This window comes from Rhinopithecus bieti, unplaced genomic scaffold, assembly GCF_001698545.2.
Source record: "Rhinopithecus bieti isolate Rb0 unplaced genomic scaffold, ASM169854v2 scaffold_20579, whole genome shotgun sequence".
NCBI lineage: Eukaryota > Metazoa > Chordata > Mammalia > Primates > Cercopithecidae > Rhinopithecus > Rhinopithecus bieti.
In genome coordinates, this window is record NW_016810413.1 from 484,408 (window position 1) to 504,680 (window position 20,273).

Consider the following 20,273-nt stretch of genomic DNA (forward strand, 5'->3'; position numbering starts at 1 on the left):
CGCTCTCTTACTAATTCAGTTTTTGCCAACCTTTCACATCATGGCATCCATAGAAAATGGTGATACTTGTACAACACTAGAGCGAAGATGATGGTCCCCTCAACCTGAGGCAACTGCTCCAAGGTCACTGATTCCTCCAAAGGCTGCAGGGTTGGTCTATGGCCCACCCATGCCAGGTGGGAAGCTCTGCTCAAATCCATTATCCATCCTGCACAGTAATACCAATTTAGCTTTCCTAAAACAACACTTCCAGAATGTCCTTTGCCTCTAATAACAATGATAAAAATTCAGAGTTCTTGGTCTGATACTCAAGATCAAGACGTGGAGTTGGAAGAGACCACAGGAATCACGAAATCTCTCCCCTTTATTTTACAGACTCACAAAGAAAGGCCCAATAAAGTTTAATAAGTTATTCAAAGCAACATTCCAATCTTTCTGCCAAGGAACTATTATTTACCCTATCCATTTTTGCCCACAGACATTCATGGTCAAGTGCTACCTTCCAGTTCACCCCACTGGGAAATGAATGCTTCCTCCTTTAAACTCGAATAATACTCATTCAGATACTGAACAGTAAGAGGGAGCAGAAAAAGACCTAATAGTTATTTCAGCCTGAGCTTCCCTGTGTTAGATGATATGATCAGATACTGGAGAGTATGGTTTTACAATACACTGATTTATAAACCAGGATGCCTATTCACTAACAACCAATTCACTAATAACAAATAGAACAGAAATGAATGCTACAACTTAGGTTGGCTATGCAATATAATCTGGGGTCAGCAAACTTATTTCTGTAAAGTTAGAGCAAATGCATGAGGGAATAAATAATAAATAGTACATATATGAGGGCTACAGTCTCTGCTGCATATATTTCTTTACCTTTTTTTTTTTTTTTTTTTTTTTTTTTTTTTTTTTTTTTTTGGTTGTTTTGTTCTGTTTCTTACAATGCTTTAAAAATGTAAAAAATGGCTGAACACAGTGGCTTAGGCCTCTAATACCAACACTTTGGGAGGCTGGAGTGCGAGGACTGCTTGAAGCCAGGTGTTTAAGACCAGCCTGGGCAGCAAAACGAAACAACGTCTCCACAAAAAAACAAAAAGAACAACAAAATAACCAAGCATGGTGGCATGTGCCTGTAGTCCCAGCTACTCGGGAGGCTGAGGCGAAGTGGCATGTAATGTAAGACCATTCATAGTTCATGGTACTAAACAGGCATCAGTGCCCATTGATGCATAAACGTTCCATAATTTAGTATTGCCAGACTTTTTTTTTTTGAGATGGAGTTTCGCTTTTGTCAGCCAGGCTGGAGTGCAATGGCACCATCTCGGCTCACTGCAACCTCCACTTCTCGGGTTTAAGCGATTCTCCTGCCTCAGCCTCTCAAATAGCTGGGATTACAGGCGCCCGCCACCACGCCCGGCTAATTTTTGTATTTTCAGTAGAGATGGGTTTCGCCATTTTGGCCAGACTGGTCTGGAACTCCCGACCTCAGGTGATCCACCCGCCTTGGCCTCCCCAAGTGTTGGAATTACAGGCGTGAGCCCCCGCGCCCGGCCCACACTTCTTAATTTTGTGATTTATTGCCTGAAAAACTGTCTCGCCGTGGTGTTTTTTGTACTTCCCAGATTAATAATCAGACTGAACATATTTTCATATTTATTAGCCATAGCGCTTCCTCCTCCACACTGGCATTTCTTACCTTTCTTTTTCAATAATCTATTAATCACGCAAATCTCCTGTCATCTACATTTCTTCACAAAAGTCACATTGCTTTTGATCTTTATAGATTATTTTACATTTGCCATATTTATACATAATATCTTCCCTTTTGGGGCATTTAGAGTGTGCTGACAAAGTCTAGGCAGCAATGCATTTATAAAACACCTATGAGTTGGGTGCACACAGGTTAATTTTCCACATATGGCTAATCCCGTCCTCATCAGATTAAGTTTCCCTGTCTTGTCATTTCTGAGGATGTATCCTATTAGAAGTCTAGCCCTTTATTCTTACACATTACACTTCCACTACTGTAGGGTGACATCTGAATGGACTCATCTTACTATTCCATGCATAGGACCAGGCACGTTGCATGCTTTCAATACATTTTGTATAATTTTTACCTCTGTGTTTGACGTCCTGAAAAATACCGTCCACAATTACTTCACAGGTAGCCCCAACACTTGATGCCCAGCGCGTTTTCCTAGTCCCTCCCTGCCACTTCACGTTGGGAATAGGACAAGAGGCACTGTTGGTCTCTTACCTAGAGTTACGAAGCAATGGACTCCCTTATTACTTCGTTTCCCAAACAGGGGGTGGGATACAAAACCGAGGGAGTATGGGCAAAACAACTTTCAGGTCTTTGGCCACTTGCGTCTTACTGTGGGCGAGCCTTTCCAGACCAATTACATTTTCTTTACTCATATTGCATAAATAGCAGAACTACATTTACTACAAAGGCCAGACATTCATGGTCATGGATCCTTGTGCATGTTTTCTAAGAGCAAAGTGTACAAACACATAAACTCTGAAACACTGACGCACAAGCGAAAACACACGCACGTGTTTGCGTCTTCTCCCGCGGCCCAAGTTCTTTGAAACTGAGCGGAGAAAAATCGTCTTCGTATCGCGTCTCACACTTTCGACACAATCTTATCGGGGAAACACAACACCTAAACAAAATTTTTTGAATACATTTTCAAAACGATGACAATTCCTTTCGTCTTATGTTCCTTTTTGTCTTTAAGCTTTGGGGAGATTTATTTTGCGTTTCCAAACTGCTTCTGCCTGTCGGCGCCTGTGTGGAAACTGCGAGGGATCTGGAAGTAGCTGCCGGAGAGGCGGGGCGGAGATGTGACGTCATCGCCGCGGGGCGGAGGCGACAGTGTCTAGCCGGGGCTCCGCGTGTAGCTACGCCGACAGAACTGGCTTTGAGACAGCGTGATACTCTGCAGCTGGCCGCCTCCCCGCGGTGTTCAGCCCACGTCGAGTCCTGAGCTGAGATGGCAGACGATCTCGGAGACGAGTGGTGGGAGAACCAGCCAACTGGAGCAGACAGCAGCCCAGGTACCCACTCTGTGCCCGCGCTCCTACGGGGCCTCTCCCGGAGCCCTTCTGTGCGCCTCAGCCCTGATCGCTTCTGGCGGTCGCGGTGTCAGCCCGACAGGGGCGCGCACAGCCATGGGAGCGCGCAAGCATCTCGGGGAAAGTGGTGCAAGAGACTTTTTAACACGTGAAACAGACAACGTGACGTTAACTCAGATCTGTCTGCTAGCCAGGAAGGATCCTTTCCCAAGCTTTCTCTTTTCATTATTTTTTGAGAATGGATAAGACAGTTTTTGTGACGAGAAGCAACTTTGTGTGATGGGTAAGGGTGACCCATGAACTGCTTCAATTCAGGGTTGCCCTTCAGACTGAGGTCAGAAGCAGGGATTACTGCTTCAGACTGCTTTCATTCAAATCACGACTGCAGTATTCTGATACTGTTTAGCCTCCTTTTTCTCATGTGTAAAATAATGATGATAATAATGTCCACTTCATAAAGTTGTGAAGATTAAGTAAAGATAGTACAGTAATGCGCTTTAGCACGGTGCTTGACATATAATAGATGTGCGGTAAATATAGGTTACTGTATTTCTTGTGGTCATGATCATTATCATGTAATTTGGAATATTAGAACTGGAAGGAGCCTTAAATAGAGATCACCCTTTGAACTCACTTATTTTACAGATGAGAAACATAAACTAAAGATGTCAAGTAACTTGACAAGTTCACAAAGCTAACTCCTTTGAGAAACAATACTAGAATTCAATTAACACAATTTGAATAGTTTCTGCTATGCTTTGCTATGTTTACCAACTCCTGATGCACTGGGCATTTTATCCCCAAGTAGAGTAGCATTAAGTAACCCCCCATGTCAGGCTGGCCTTGAACTTTTTAAGTTCCATCACACCTACCATGCAGTTATTGGTTGGTGGGTTGGTTTTTATCACTCCTCAAGGTCTGTCTCTCTTCTCTACAAGAGAAGACAGGTCCAAAGTTGGATTCATACTTCTGTCATCCACAGGACCCTGCACATGTTAGACACTTGATACCTATTTGCTGCAAACAGTCTTGAAATACTAGTTGTGAAATATCCATTAAAAATAACCAACTTTAGTTGTTGCATTCTTTCCGGAAGGTCAAGCCTTCAGTTACAAACTAAGCAGATGTCATTTTTAGAAAGGTAGCCAATACAATATTTCCCTGATTAAACTTCCTGACTCTTTTGCAGCCCTGTGGTGTTCCACATTTACTTTAATAACTACCCCTCCCAACTCAGGTGTTAAAAAGCTCTATTTTATGATATGACTGAAGACGAATAGTGGCCATTTAAGAAATAGTTGAATTCTGTTTGAGTGGTAAAGGGAATCTCAATTCTTGGTTCTAGTCCTCACTAGCTGTGTGACTTTCAAGTTATTCATCCCTTGGAAGAAAGGCAATCAACATGTATTGAGTATCTATTATGTGACAAATGTCTTCATAAATATGAATTGATTTAGCCTTCATAACATCCCTAAAAGGTAAGTATTCTCTTCATTTGTATAGGTGGAGAAACAGAAAAAAATTAAGTCGTGTTCTTAGGAACACACATTGAAGAAGAGGTCTGGGAAGAGTTAAGTGTGATTGATTTTTAAAGTCGTGCTTTTCCCACTACTACTATGTGACTTCTCTGGGCCTTTGTATCATAATCTGTAAAGAGCCCTTAAAGAGCATCTTTTTTAGGGTTTTACCAACCAACAGTTTTAAACACTGAGTCTAGTAAAACTTTAAATTGCTGCAGCCTCCTTCATCTAAGTTGCCAGAATTCCCATGAAGACAATGTGTTGGAGTGCCTAAGATTACTCTACTTCTTAAATTCCTTCTAGCCATAAGACTAAGCTTTTTTTTTTTTGAGACAAAGTCTCGCTCTTGTCCCCCAGGCTGGAGTGCAATGGTGCGATCTCAGCTCACTGCAACCTCTACCTCCCGGGTTCACACAGTTCTCCTGCCTCAGCCTCCCGAGTAGCTGGGATTACAAGAGTCTGCCATCACGCCTGGCTAATTTTTGTGTTTTTAGTAGAGACGGGGTTTCACCATGTTGGCCAGGCTGGTCTTGAACTCCTGACCTGAAGTGATCTGCCCGCATTGGCCTCCCAGAGTGCTGGGGTTACAGGTGTGAACCACCGCACCCGGCCAAGACTAAGCTTTGAAAATTGCTGACATTAAATTTATCAGAGGCCTTTGCTTTGTTCGCTGCTCCTAAGCAAAGTAAGTATATGCATTTGTTTGAAATCTCCCTGATTATTCACTGGCAATTTGCCTAACTGTAATCTGTACACTGTTTCTTTTTTTTTTGTTGTTGTTTTTTTTTTTCAGTTTATTTTATTTTATTTTATTTTATTTTATTTTATTATACTTTAAGTTCTAGGGTACATGTGCATAACGTGCAGGTTTGTTACATATGTATACTTATGCCATGTTGGTGTGCTGCACCCATCAACTCGTCAGCACCCATCAATTCATCATTTATATCATGTATAACTCCCCAATGCAATCCCTCCCTCCTCCCCCCTCCCCATGATAGGCCCCAGTGTGTGATGTTCCCCTTCCCGAGTCCAAGTGATCTCATTGTTCAGTTCCCACCTATGAGTGAGAACATGCGGTGTTTGGTTTTCTGTTCTTGTGATAGTTTGCTAAGAATGATGGTTTCCAGCTGCATCCATGTCCCTACAAAGGACGCAAACTCATCCTTTTTTATGGCTGCATAGTATTCCATGGTGTATATGTGCCACATTTTCTTAATCCAGTCTGTCACAGATGGACATTTGGGTTGATTCCAAGTCTTTGCTATTGTGAATAGTGCCGCAATAAACATACGTGTACATGTGTCTTTGTAGTAGAATAATTTATAATCCTTTGGGTATATACCCAGTAGTGGGATGGCTGGGTCATATGGTACATCTAGTTCTAGATCCTTGAGGAATTGCCATACTGTTTTCCATAATGGTTGAACTAGTTTACAATCCCACCAACAGTGTAAAAGTGTTCCTATTTCTCCACATCCTCTCCAGCACCTGTTGTTTCCTGACTTCTTAATGATTGCCATTCTAACTGTACACTGTTTCTAATTCAAAAGAAATCACAGCTGAACCATTTCAGATTTCCTGATTCTTCTTATGTTGATGGGATCTAGCCTTGATCCTAGAGCACAAGGCTTACTTACCTGGCTGCCTTCTTGAAGTCTTAAGTTATGTGACAGGGATGTCATATGTATTCAGTTGTTATTTCAGCCTAAAATATGTGAATTATGTTTTGTTTCAAAAGTCGAAGGAGAAATAATATGTTAAATCAGAGAAAGGAAAGATAGTTGTATTGGGGCTTTTATTCCTATTGTGGATTATGCTACCTGCCTGTAAAAAAAAAAAATCTTTCGCTATCACGTGTTCCCACTTCACATCCATGGTAGCAAGGCAGTGGAACATTTCAGTCACTTACAAATACTTGTTGGTTATACATGGTTTATAACATCTAATGTAGCTGTCTGTTTGTTGTCTGTCTAAGGAACTGTACTATTTTTTGGCTGTTCTCTTGTCTTCTTAGATGTGGTATGTAACACAAAGTTTTTATGGCTCTTTAAAACCTGTCATTTTTGTGCTAGAGTCCTGCATTGCACTGGAGGTCACCATGGGTCCTGGCACTTAATTGATATTTGGTGGATGTTAGCAGAATAAATGTGCGTGTATATGCATGTTACCTGCTACAGAGTATGTAGGTAGACATATAATTTCTCATCCAATCTAGAAACTTTTGTGAGTGGAAGGCTATGAATTTAGAATTTTGCAGGGACTCTCCTGGTCCTTAGGGGATGTCTAGTCACTCCACTGGTGGCAATTGGAGTCATGACCCAACATAAGGCAGCTGGGAGTTGCAGTGCTGAGTGTGCAGCCCAGGATGCCTTAGGCATAAGACACCAGGAATCATCTAATGGCATCTAATATTTGATTTATTTCCTTATTCCCTGTAAACCTTCAGAAACAGTTTGAAGTGACTTATAGTAAGTAATACATTCAGTAGAATAATGATTTGAAAATATTAATGCTGAAATGAGTAGATATAATGCCTGAGATTTTAATGTAGTTGACCAGTCTGGGTACTTTCTCAGTGTGAAGGTGAAAACTGAGAGAATGTCAATTATAGCATGGATTTTGTGACTTATGGAAGACAGCCGAGAGATTCTGCAGTTCAAAAAGTCACTTGAGGGCCTGTCATCCCAGCACTTTGGGAGGCTGAGGTGGGCAGATCACCTGAGTCCAGGAATTTGAGACCAACCTGACCAATATGGAGAAAACCTGTCTCTACTAAAAAGACAAAAATTAGCCAGGTGTGGTAGTAGGCACTTGTAGTCCCAGCTACTCAGGAGGCTGAGGCAGGAGAATCACTTGAACCCAGGAGGTGGAGCTTGCAGCAAGCCAAGATCGCACCACTGCACTCCCGCCTGTGCTGCAGAGTGAGACTCTGTCTCAAAAAAAAAAAAAGAAAAGAAAAGAAAAAAGAAAATGTTACTTGATCATCTGCTTACAGAAGATGAAGAGAATACTGATTGCTTTCCCTTTTTATTTCAATGATATACCTATTAAATTACCAAGTCGAGTACCCAGTAGGCAGCTAAGTATGTGAGTCTAGAGCTCCAGGGCCAGATCCAGGCTGAGATGCAGATTTAGGAATAACTGGTATACAGATATCTTATTTTTAAAGAGCATGTTCTTAGCAGTCTGTAACATTGAGCCTCCATGTCTTTTAAGGAGGGTGTTTCATATGCTTCCCCAACTCATTCTGAATCTTTGATACCATCTTTTCCCAAGCGTCTAACTAGAAAACTGAAGTGTTAAGACACGTCTGTGTACAGTGCCAGGAGACTACAGGTGATAATACCAGCTTACAGCCGGGCGCAGTGGCTCACGCCTGTAATCCCTACACTTTGAGAGGCCGAGGCAGGTGGATCAACTGAGGTCAGGAATTGGAGACAAGCCTGGCCAACGTGATGAAACCCTGTCTCTACTAAAAATACAAAAAAATTAGCTGGGCTTGGTGGCACGCGCCTGTAATCCCAGTTACTCAGGAGGCTGAGGCAGGAGAATTGCTTGAACCCAGGAGGCGGTGGTTGCAGTGAGACGAGATCGTGCCACTGCACTCCAGCCTAGGCAATGACAGCAAAACTCTGTCTCAAAATAATAATAATAATAATAATAATAATAATAATAATAATAATACCAGCTGGCATTTGTTGAGCACTTACTACCTGCCAGATACTGTTTTCATTGTTTTACACATTCTAGTTAATTTAATCTTCATAAGTACACCAGGGTTAGTTACTGTTATCTTTACTGATGAGGAAGTTGAGACACTGAGAAATTAAGTGATTTACCTAATACTATTTAATTTACTTTACCCAATACTCTCTATTTAATTGGTAAATGGGGGAGCTGTGATTCATATGCAGGCAGTCTGAAACCAGAGCCTGTGTGCTTATATTTCGCATTCTAATTATCAGTGGTAAGAATCTCATCTCTAAAGGAATAATCTGTTGTCGGTTTAAAGAGACTCATAATTTAGAAACACTTTTGTTTATATATCATTATCAAATTGTGTCTATTAGTCTTCCAAAGTTTACTCTTTTAAAGAACACTGGTTACTTGGAGCTACAAATAAGCAGCTTTTCCATTTGGGCTTTGAGAACCATTTCTGCCAGTAACTCAAACCTGATCCTGGAGCTCGCTTAATATATATGGCTGTCTTCTTTAAATCTTTAGTTATTTAATAGGGATGTCAAATGTAAACAAGACCCAGCTACTGAATTACTCTCCAAACCTGCTTTTTCTCCAGACTTTCCTGTCTCCATAAATTAAACCACCAACTACCCAATTTCACAAAGGCCTAGCAGTATCCTGATTTATTTGTTTATTTTTTTCACCCCTATATCTCATCCATCAAGTCCTATTGTCACTACCTCCAAAACATATCCTGAATCTTTCTTTGCATTTTTCTTCTCTCTGCCTCCATTGGAGTATACGTTGCCTTAGCCACTGCAGTAAGCTTCTAACAGGGCTCAGAGTTTCTACCTTGTCCCTCACTCACTAGCTAAAGGTCTTTTTAAAAGAAATCAGGCCACTCTCCTGCTTAAACCCTCCAATAGCTTTTTCCCTGGCACATAGAATGAAATTCAGATTACTTACCATGGCTGGTGGCCACCAGGTCTTCTACTATTTACTCCCCTATAGTTTATGCTGTCCCACCCACACCAGCCTTCATTCTGTTCCTCAGTAGGCCACACTCATTCTGTCTTAGCCCTTTGCGTTAGCTGTTTCTTTTCCTTTCTATCCTGTCCTTCTGATTGGCTGACTTTCTTTTTCTTTTCTCTTTCTTTTTTTTTTTGAAATGGAGTCTCGCCCTGTCGCCCAGGCTGGAGTGCAATGGCGTGATCTCAGCTCCTGGGTTCAAACGATTCTCCTGCCTCAGCCTTCCAAGTAGCTGGGATTACAGGCGCCTGCCACCATGCCCAGCTAATTTTTGTATATTTAGTAGAGACGTGGTTTCACCATGTTGGCCAGGCTGGTCTCAAACTTCTGACCTCTTGATCCACCCGCCTCGGCCTCCCAAAGTGCTGGGATTACAGGCATGAGCCACCAGACCTGGCCAGCTGGCTCTGTCTTAACATTAAGTACTCAGTTCAAACATCACCTACTCAGAGCAGCACTTCCTGATCAGGCAGTCTAGAGTAACTAGGTGTTCTATTACATTATCATTAAATTATTATGTTATTGTAATCCTCAGCAGAGCCCTTAGCACCAACTATTATTTTTCCTTGTTAAATTATTACTTTTTCCCAGCACTAGACTGTAAGAGCTCCGTGTGAGTGGGTATTTTGTTTGTCTTGTTTGCTTTAGCTTCAGGGCCTAGAGTAGTATCTGGGTACAGAGTAGGCACTCATTAAGTATGTGTTAGTTAACTAATTAGTTCTTAATATTTCATAGTCACACCTTGAAGACCTCAACCTAGGAGATCTTTGTCAGAAGGACCTCGATCTGCTAGCAGAGTTGTCAAACTCCTGTCCAGGCTTTTGACAGATTTGGCAAATGCCACTTTTCTCTTTTCAAAATTGCATTAGTAGTCCTTGTAAAACTGTGTCTTACTAACATTTTATTGTAACCATATTTGGATTTAATTATATAAATTACCTTTGGAAAGAGGATAACAGACTCTTTGTAAATAAGCCTGTAATTTTTACTGGTGACAGCTTTTGTCACCTAGAATCTATGTGCTTATTCTTTTTGAGATTGCTGAAATGAGCTTTGTAAATATTTTCATTGTAATATCATTTTATGGTATATTCTTCAAATTATATTGCTTTATCCATGCTGAATTCCTTCTGGAAATGGAGTAGGGGAGCACCTTGGATCTTTTCTTTAAACCCAAATACCCAGGGTTTTTTTTGTTTCGTGTTTTTTCTTTTTTCACACTGAAGTTAAACCTTTACAGTATTAGTTTTACATATAGACAGTCATGCATTGTAGATGTTGTAAGGCATTATCTCTACATATAAAATTCAGACTTGGAATATTTATAGGAGATGTTAATAACACACAACAGAGGATCGACTTCTGGGCATGTTGTTTTCAAAATCATTTGTCAAGCTCGCTTAGCCTTGTTTTAGACACTGTACCAAAATTAGAGGGAAAAACACAATCAGTTTATATGATAGGATTTACACATTGATGTGGTTCAGTCGAAATGCAGATAGTGTTGACAGATATTCAAGGGCAAAACACAGGGCAAGATGAATTTAAAAGGCAAGGGGAAGGAAAGAAGAAAGAAGAGGGAGAAAAATGACTGTTATTTGTCATTGTTCTACACTTGAAGGCTGTAACAGATGGACCCTTAGATAACCTTCATGGTCTGGTTTAATTTACTGCATGTAATTTCTGCAATTCTTGCAAATGATTAAATGAGTGGTTCTTGACAACAATTATGAACATTTAAAGGTGGAGATTTATACATATTTCCCTAAATTGCATGTCAGGTAGTTCCTGCTGTAATTTTGCTAAATGTCCATGAATCTCTTGAAAGATACTACTGATAAATATGGAAGGCCTATACGTAACTTCCATTTCCTCCCTCAGATTCAATAATAATATGTTATTTTGTGGCACAAATCTTTTTTTTTTTTTTTTTTTTTTTTTTAAGACAGAGTTTTGTTCTTGTCCCCAGGCTGGAGTGCAGTGGCGCGATCTTGGCACACTGCAACCTCTGCCTTCTGGGTTCAAGCGATTCTCCTGCTTCAGCCTCCCAAGTAGCTGGGACTACAGGCGTGTACCACCACGCCTGGCTAATTTTTTTATTTTTAGTAGAGGGGGGTTTCACTGTGTTAGGCAGGATGGTCTCGATCTCCTGTCCTCATGATTCGCCTGCCTCAGCCTCCCAAATTNAAGACAGAGTTTTGTTCTTGTCCCCAGGCTGGAGTGCAGTGGCGCGATCTTGGCACACTGCAACCTCTGCCTTCTGGGTTCAAGCGATTCTCCTGCTTCAGCCTCCCAAGTAGCTGGGACTACAGGCGTGTACCACCACGCCTGGCTAATTTTTTTATTTTAGTAGAGGGGGGTTTCACTGTGTTAGGCAGGATGGTCTCGATCTCCTGTCCTCATGATTCGCCTGCCTCAGCCTCCCAAATTGCTAGGATTACAGGTGTGAGCCACAGAGCCCGGCCTGGCACAAATCTTTTATCTGTTGTTGATCTGATGTTCTTTAGTTGAACACTTCAGATGCATTCATAGAATTATACATTTTACTAAATATATCACAGCTTGAAATATAGTTTCCCCATTTTTATAAGATTTCATAGAGTTCTTAACTGATTTTTTGGCTAATATTGCTTATAAAAATTAGTTGATCAAGCTCTTAAATTCTTATTTCTGAGTTCCTTGTTCTAGTTCATACTAGACCAGAGGTCAGCAAACTTTTTTCATATAAATCCAGATAATAAATATTTTAGGTTTTGCAGGCCCAGTCATCACTGTCATAACTCTGCTGTTGCAGTGTAAAAGCAGTCATAGAAAATAAATATGTAAACGAATGAGTATGGCTGTGTTCCAGTAAAACTTTATTGATGGACAACAACATTTGAATTTTATGTAATTTTCACGTCACAAAATAGTCTTATTTTGATTGTTTTTTAACATTCACAGTGAGTTAAATTTGGCCTGTGAACCACAGTTTGCAAACCCTGCCCCAAACTCAGTCACATCCTGAATTGTATGTCACCTGTCTTCAGGAGAAGACATTTGAAACAAATCCAGAGAGAATTGTGTTACTCTGTTACTTAGTAATTATCAGCCATGTATTAGACCAGTCACATGTCTGTTAAAATCAGATATTTGATTCTAAAAAATCTCAAGATTAGTTCAGAAACCTTGAAGGTAAATAAGTGAAGGACCAGGAAAATACTTCAACTTGAAAGTATCGGGTTGTTGACATTTTGTTACAAATTGGATTTGTTTTCACTCACTTGGATTTTTATCTGCTTTAAAACATTTCATCAAGTGAAATCACTCTAGCATTATTAGGTCAGCTTCTATTTTCATTGTTCGTCAGAGGCCACACTTTTGCAGAAACAGGATGTTCAGGAGGCAAGATTCTTTATGTTTCAGTTGTGTTACATATAGGTCAGACATTACTGTTTTGAACTCCAAATAGTATTCTCACTTTTTAGTTGTATTTGCATTTTTATTATATTATTATTACATATTGCTTGAAATAAGCATGGTTTTTGGTTGTTAATCCTTTTGTTAAAATATAACTTTATTTATTATTATTATTTTGAGACAGAGTCTCATTCTGTCCCCAAGGCTAGAGTGCAGTGGCGTGATCTTGGCCCACTGCACCCTCCACCTCCCAGACTCAAGTGATTCTCATGCCTCAGCCTCCCAAGTAGCTGGGATTACAGTCATGCACCACCAAGCCCAGCTAATTTTTGTGTTTTTTAATAGAGATGGAGTTTTACCATGTTGACCAGATTGGCCTCAAACTCCTGGCCTCATGTTATCTGCCCACCTTGGCCTCCCAAAGTGCTGGGATTACAGGTGTGAGTCACCACACCTGTCCAATATAACTTTATTTTAAAGACTTTTGTCTTAATGGGATTAGAACTGCATTACCACTGAAAGGTGAGTTTCTGCTGGTTCCCATGGAAGTGTCGACATTTTTCTACCCAATTTTCTTTTTTAGGGGATGGAGTTTTGCTCTTGTTGCCCAGGCTGGAGTGCAATGGCGTGATCTCGGCTCACTGCAACCTCCGCCTCCTGGGTTCAAGCAGATTTTCCTGCTTCAGCCTCCCGAGTAGCTGGGATTAGAGGCATGTGCCACCATGCCCGGCTAATTTTGCATTTTTAGTAGAGACGAGGTTTCTCTGTGTTGGTTGAGCTGGTCTCAAACTCCCAACCTCAGGTGATCCACCCGCCTTGGCCTCCCAAAGTGCTGGAATTACAGGCGTGAGCCACCATGCCTGGCTTCCACCCAAATGTTTTAGTAGTTTGTATACTATCTTGTCCCTCTTTCCCAAAGTGCTGGAATTACAGGCGTGAGCCACCGTGCCTGGCTTCCACCCAAATGTTTTAGTAGTTTGTATATTATCTTGTCCCTCTTTTTGTGCTTCCTCTTAAACTTAGGCCAGCTTGGATAAAAATGTACTTTAGGGAGTCTCCTGACACGGGAGAAAACAATTTTGAAATCTTCAATATACAACATGTTTTGTGCTTCTCTTCAGAGTAAAATTTTTCCCAAGATATTTTGTTTTTCTGGGACTATTGTTAGTGCATGTTGTTTTTCCTGTTTATGCTTCTTTTCAACCTGTTTGGTTTTCACTATAGGGATTCCAATGGGTTTTTTTCTATTAGCATAATTACCAATGTTGAATGTCACCTGGGCATAACTACTTTTCCTAATCCTGTCATACACCATTGCTATCTCTTAGCGTATTTTCTCAAGTGAGAAAATGTCTTGACTGAATGACCTTCTCTTCTTCATTTACTCATTCTCTATTCACTCAAGATTTATCAAATACCTGCTGTATGTCAGGCACAGTACTAAACACTCTGTACATACATTTTTTTTTTTTTTATGTTAGAGCTTCACCCCACCATTTTTTTTTTTTTTTTTTAACAAACAAGATGTTGCTCTGTCAGTCAGACTGGAGTGCGGTGGTGTGATCATGCTCACTGGAGCCTCGGACTTGTGGGCCCAAACAGTCCTCTTGCTTTTGCCTCCTAAGTAGCTAGGACTACAGGTGTGCACCACCACACCTGGCTTTTTCTTTCTTTTTGGAGAGACAAAGTCTTGCCAAGACTGGTCTTGAGCTCCTGGCCTCAAGCAGTCCTCTCATCTCAGCCTTCCAAAGTGCTGGGGTTACTGGTGTGAGCCATCATGCCCAGTCTTCACCTTCTTTTGCAGTCCATCCCCTTCTACTATTCTCTTCCTGCTTTCCTTTCACTTAGACTTTTCCACTTCAGGCTTTTAATTAATTTGACTTTCCCCTACTGCCATCTGCCACTTGCCTGCTGGGACTGCTGCCCATCATGCCTCTCAATGCTGCCCATCATCCCTCTCAATGCGTCCATCATCCCTCTCAATGCGCCCATCATCCCTCTCAATGCTGCCCAGGCCTCTAGCTCCTCCTCCTCCTTGAAATTGCAGGGGCCTGGGGGTGTTTGTACAGTGGCATTAGTGCAATGAGGCGGACTTAGTTAGATAAGTATGGGGAATGGCAGTTCCTTTGCTCTTGCTCTGCTGGCTCCAACCCAGGACACCTGGCTAAAGCAGTCCTTAACCATGAGGATTTCTTCCGGGGTCATGCTTCCATCATCAATGCTTCCATCTACTACATCAATGCTTGCCTTGGCCAAGCATTCCACAGCTGAGTCCCCGAGGGAGTAAGCAGCCCTGAATCCAACCACCGTCCCACGCCACCTCAATTACCACATATCAAAATGACCAGAGGTCTCTGGGAGTCTTCAACTTCTCAACCTCTAGAGCTAAAGCGTGATGCAGTCCCTGGAGTCAGGACCACTCCTGAGAAAACACTGCTTTCTACACAACATGTTGCCAATACAGCTCAAAAGTTCAAAGCACTTACAAAATTAATTTCATTTACAGAAAATGAAACATCCTGACTCCAGCTGTCTGAGATCTGATAGTTTCTCCATAAACACTGATTTTGTTCTGGTACATTTGCGCTCCATGATAATGTGAAAGAACAAAAGAGTCCTGTAGAAATTGGGCTATCGAACTGAGACTTTGAATACAACTGACAACACTTCACCTTTCCATACTTCTTTTGATCATTATGACTCAATGCCTTCTAATGACTCTCTATAAACAGGGAGTCTTCTAGATTGGAAGCATGCTTCCAGTTTTTAGTGAAGGATCACAAAAAATATTTAGTGTCATTCCATTGGTTTTTTTTCCCCCCTTGCTTGAAGCTTTTTGAAATGTTTTTTTGAACAGCCTTTTGTGTCAAACATGCCTTGTCTTAAAATGTCCTGTATTTCTCTGTCCACACTGAATTACAGGCTCACCTTTCTCTCAATTCAATGAGAGAGTTTTCAGTGTGATGAAAAGAATTACTTTAGCTTTCTGCCAGGGGACTGTGTCTGACCTTGTAGAATTCAACATTTTGTCTCAATAGTTGGGCATGTTCATAGCTTATCGGAACTGGAAGGGACCTGAGGAATTATTTCACTTTCCCGTTTTACATATGGAAACTCAAGGCTTAGACTGATGACAGCAAAGCTCGGTGTCACATGAATGAAAATCTAGGATTGGAATTTGAGTCTCCTAACCCCAAGCTTTTGTTGAATCAACTGATTTTCTATAGTGTTTATTCAGGGAAGAGATATGAATAAACAATGTCCTATGAGATGATAAATTGTGTATTTTTTCGAGCACCTGGAACACTGATTCATATCTCCCTAAAAGATCTCAATGTTACTGACCTTCGATTCAGATATGCCCTTATTGCTATTGAAAGCAACAATACCAATCTAAAATTTGTGTTAGTTTTACAAGCCTAGCAATATGATTCTGAGGACTGGTTTATATAGAAGGGGAAACATACTGGGAAAATGGGATAGGAGACCAAGTGTCAGTAAGGTATGCTCACTACACCGGTGATTGTCAGGTATTCTACGCAAAGGACGTATTCGGCTGTTACTCACTTTTGTTATGCTTTTCCTCCTTGTATCTAAGAATTATCACTTTGTTTTTTCCCTCCTGGTCATAAAGAAATCATAGTTTTAGACCTTAAATTGTGATTTTAATTGTCCTATCATCTTGATGGAAATAATCTGATTTTCTTGACTCAGATTAGGAATTTTTGCTATCACCTTTTCTTAGCAAAATATGATTAATTAGCAAAGTTCTATAGAATGAATAATTACTTCTGTGTTCATCAGAAAACTCTTGAACTGTTCTAGTGAATTTTGTCCTATATCAGGGTGACTGTAGATACTCCATCTTTGGGTTAGATATATGTAGGATGAGGAAATGGGTAGATTTGGGTTTAGGCCTGTGAGCATGTGTATGTGCATATACACATATAGAAGTAAAATAATTGTAGATGTGCTGCTTTTTTTGGGATGATCTTCATCAGGTCCACCAAGCTGCTTCACCTTTTCCTGGAGAGATGGTCCTTTGACCTTTCATAGTGGTAATTTTAGCTTTCCACATATTTCTGTAGATGAATGTATCCAGGCAGTGCATTGGTGTGAGTTACCTTCTCCCTCCCATGTGGAGAAAAGTGTTGGAGGTGACAGTTCTTACGATGTGTAGCTTCTCACAGCCATTTTTGTAAATAGGCTTATCCATAGGCACTGTGGGGGCTTTAGTGGAAATCTTGGTGATGCCTGTAGGTTTTGGTTTAGGGATCCGTGTTGGGATTCTCTGCTTGCATACCTCCTTGATCTTGAATTAAACAAGAGAACAAAAGGTAATTAATGGTACAGTTGGTGGAGAAGCAGACATTGTTAAGGACATGGAGTCAGTTTGGAGGATTTGGCTTTGAAAGTACCAGTTTCTGGGGATATATCAGATTAAAGATTGTCAGGTTGAAGAAAAAAATGTCAGGAAGTAATCTGGTCTGTGTTGAACGTGTGCTGTGTGCACGGTTCTTGATAGAGACAGTGGTAGATACGGAGATTAATAGATATTTGGCAATCACAGTGTAGTGAGACATAAACAAGAGTAGTGTCCCAAATTAATCTCAGCAAAGAGCCATGAGATTGCCAGAGAAAGGTTAATTTCAAATGAGACTGTCTTTAAGAGTACTTCATGAAGAATATAGCATTTGACTTGGGCCTTTAGACTTTTAGAAGTTTTCACAGTATGAGTTTGGTGGGATGGGCAGCTCCAATGATGATTAGGGGAACAGCTTGGTAGTATGTATCAAGAACCTTCTGAATCTTTTCTAGGATGTAGAGAGGCAGGCAAGGATATTTGATTTTAGCATTGTTTATAATGATGAAAAATGGACAGCTAAATGGATAGTATGTGTTAAATGAATTATAGTATAATTATGACAATATGCTATGTTAATGAGGCCAAAGCATCAGGAGAATGTTTACTGAGAAATGTTAAAAGTAGAATTTAAAACTCTGTACATGCTTTAATTATTTACGCACGAAAAGAAAATACCAAAAGAAGAAAATGCACCCATGCTATTGGTGGTTAACCCTGATTAGTGGACTTTTTATTTTTCTTACATTTTCTGTGTTCTCCACATATTTTATAGTAAATATGCTATGAGAAAAAGCAACACTAAATTGTTTTAAGAGATAAGAAAGGAAGGAAACAACTCAGAGATCAGGACATTTCTGTGAACAACTGTATTATCCAAGCCATGAGCAGTAGAAGGTGCAGTTGAAGTCAGTGACGGACTAATCAAGTCTGCTAATATTGTGACTATAGCATTAATAATAGCCTTCCCAGGATAGGTTTCTGTGATGTCCTGTAAGTTTATCAAGATTTAGATTGGTTCTCCAATTTAGTGTACAAAAATGTACGTTGGGATCCTTTTTAAATTGTAGATTTCTGAATCTTACCCTATACATTGTAATTCACTGGTTTGTGGATATGTCCAGGAATGCACATTTTTAGTAAACTCTCAGAGTGATTTCTTTGACTCAGGTGGTCGGCCTACCACACTTGGAAAAGTGCTGCCATAATTGAACTTCCTTTAAATCACCTGGAACTCTGGCCTACCTGGGTATGCATAGTTCAGTACTGTGAAAGGCCAGGACAGATGGGTATGACACACAGTATTGGTGGACCTCGGTTTTTTTGAGCAACACTGATATGTATTGGTGAAGAAAATGTGTCTTGGAATGGCGGTCACTGATAACTTTCAGGCCCAGCCTAACTGAAAGTTATTGGGCTACTACTTGTTTCCACGCCATTGATGTGCAAGCTTTTGTTTTTTAGGTAACTCTTAATTTCATTACATAGTTTTTACCTCTAGATGGCAGCAAAGGCTTGTTATTTATCAGAACAACCCCAATTGTCATTACCAAATCTTAAAAAAAAAAATGAGCCTAGGGCAGTGGCTCTCGCCTGTAATCCCAGCACTTTGCAAGGCCGAGGCAGGCGAATCACTTCAGGTTGGTTGGTTAAGACCAGCCTGGGCAACATGGTGAAACCCTGTCTCTACTGAAAATACAAAACAGCCGGGCGTCATGGCGTGCTCCTGTAATCCCAGCTACTTGGGAGGCTGAGGCAGGAGAATCACTTGAACCCGCGAGGCGGAGGTTGCAGTGAGCCGAGATCGCGGCATTGCACTCCAGCCTGGGCCACAGAGCCAGACTCTGTCTCAAAAAAAAAAAAAAAAAAGTGTTTTTTTTTTTCTTGGACATGTTTCAGTAAATAAGGTATGGAGCATTAAAATGTGTCATCTCTTGGATCATTTTTATACAGCATTGTGTCAAATAGCTCCAAGAAAGTTTTGTCCAAATTTGGAATGCATATTGCAAGAGAACTCCATGCATCTAGCTCTTTTAAAAAGACCACACAGTGAATGTTGTACTCAGAGTTGGAGGCTCCTGGGTTTCATCAGAAAGCAGATGTCCTGGAGGAGATTAAGCAAGTTGGAAAGCTCATTCATAGAAGAAAACGATTTTTTAAAAAACGCTTAACCCAGTTCAACATGAAGACTGGGATTTGGAATGGATTAAAAGTCTAAAGGATGTTGAGTTCAATGAGGCAGAAGAAGTGGTCCCACCTAGGGAGCAGTAGAAAGAAGAGGAGTATATTTGTGGAATATATTACATTCCAAAGGTGCTGTTTTGTTTTATCCATAGATTCTCAAAAGAAAACTAGCAATCGGCCGGGCGCGGTGGCTCACGCCTGTAATCCCAGCACTTTGGGAGGCCAAGGCGGGCGGATCACGAGGTCAGGAGATGGAGACCATCCTGGCTAACACGGTGAAACCCCGTCTCTACTAAAACTGCAAAAAATTAGTGGGGCGTGGTGGCGGGCGCCTATAGCCCCAGCTACTTGGGAGGCTGAGGCAGGAGAATAGCGGGAACCCGGCAGGCGGGGCTCACCTTGCAGTGAGCCGAGATCACGCCACTGAGCTCCAGCCTGGGTAACAGAGCAGGATTCCATATGAAAAAAGACAAGAAAAAAAAAAAAACAGAAAAGAAAAGAGGAAGGGAGGAAGGGAAGAAAGAAAAAGACTTAGCAATCTAGAAGACTCCCTGTTTATAGAGAGTCATTAGAAGGCATTGAGTCATAATGATCAAAAGAAGTATGGAAAGGTGAAGTGTTGTCAGTTGTATTCAAAGTCTCAGTTCGATAGCCCAATTTCTACAGGACTCTTTTGTTCTTTCACATTATCATGGAGCGCAAATGTACCAGAACAAAATCAGTGTTTATGGAGAAACTATCAGATCTCAGACAGCTGGAGTCAGGATGTTTCATTTTCTGTAAATGAAATTAATTTTGTAAGTGCTTTGAACTTTTGAGCTGTATTGGCAACATGTTGTGTAGAAAGCAGTGTTTTCTCAGGAGTGGTCCTGACTCCAGGGACTGCATCACGCTTTAGCTCTAGAGGTTGAGAAGTTGAAGACTCCCAGAGACCTCTGGTCATTTTGATATGTGGTAATTGAGGTGGCGTGGGACGGTGGTTGGATTCAGGGCTGCTTACTCCCTCGGGG

General features: G+C 40.9%; 1 protein-coding gene across 2 annotated transcripts in view; it reads left to right on the forward strand.

Annotated features, from left to right (window-relative positions):
• The first annotated feature begins 2,747 nt into the window (after positions 1–2,747).
• CMSS1 (cms1 ribosomal small subunit homolog) overlaps positions 2,748–20,273 on the forward strand; it is a 384,490-nt gene continuing 366,964 nt past the window's right edge. For both annotated transcript variants that reach the window (XM_017891890.1, XM_017891891.1), the window contains exon 1: positions 2,748–3,066. In XM_017891890.1, the coding sequence (XP_017747379.1) occupies positions 3,003–3,066 (64 nt within the window). In that variant the 5' untranslated portion in view covers positions 2,748–3,002. The remainder of the gene's footprint in view (positions 3,067–20,273) is intronic.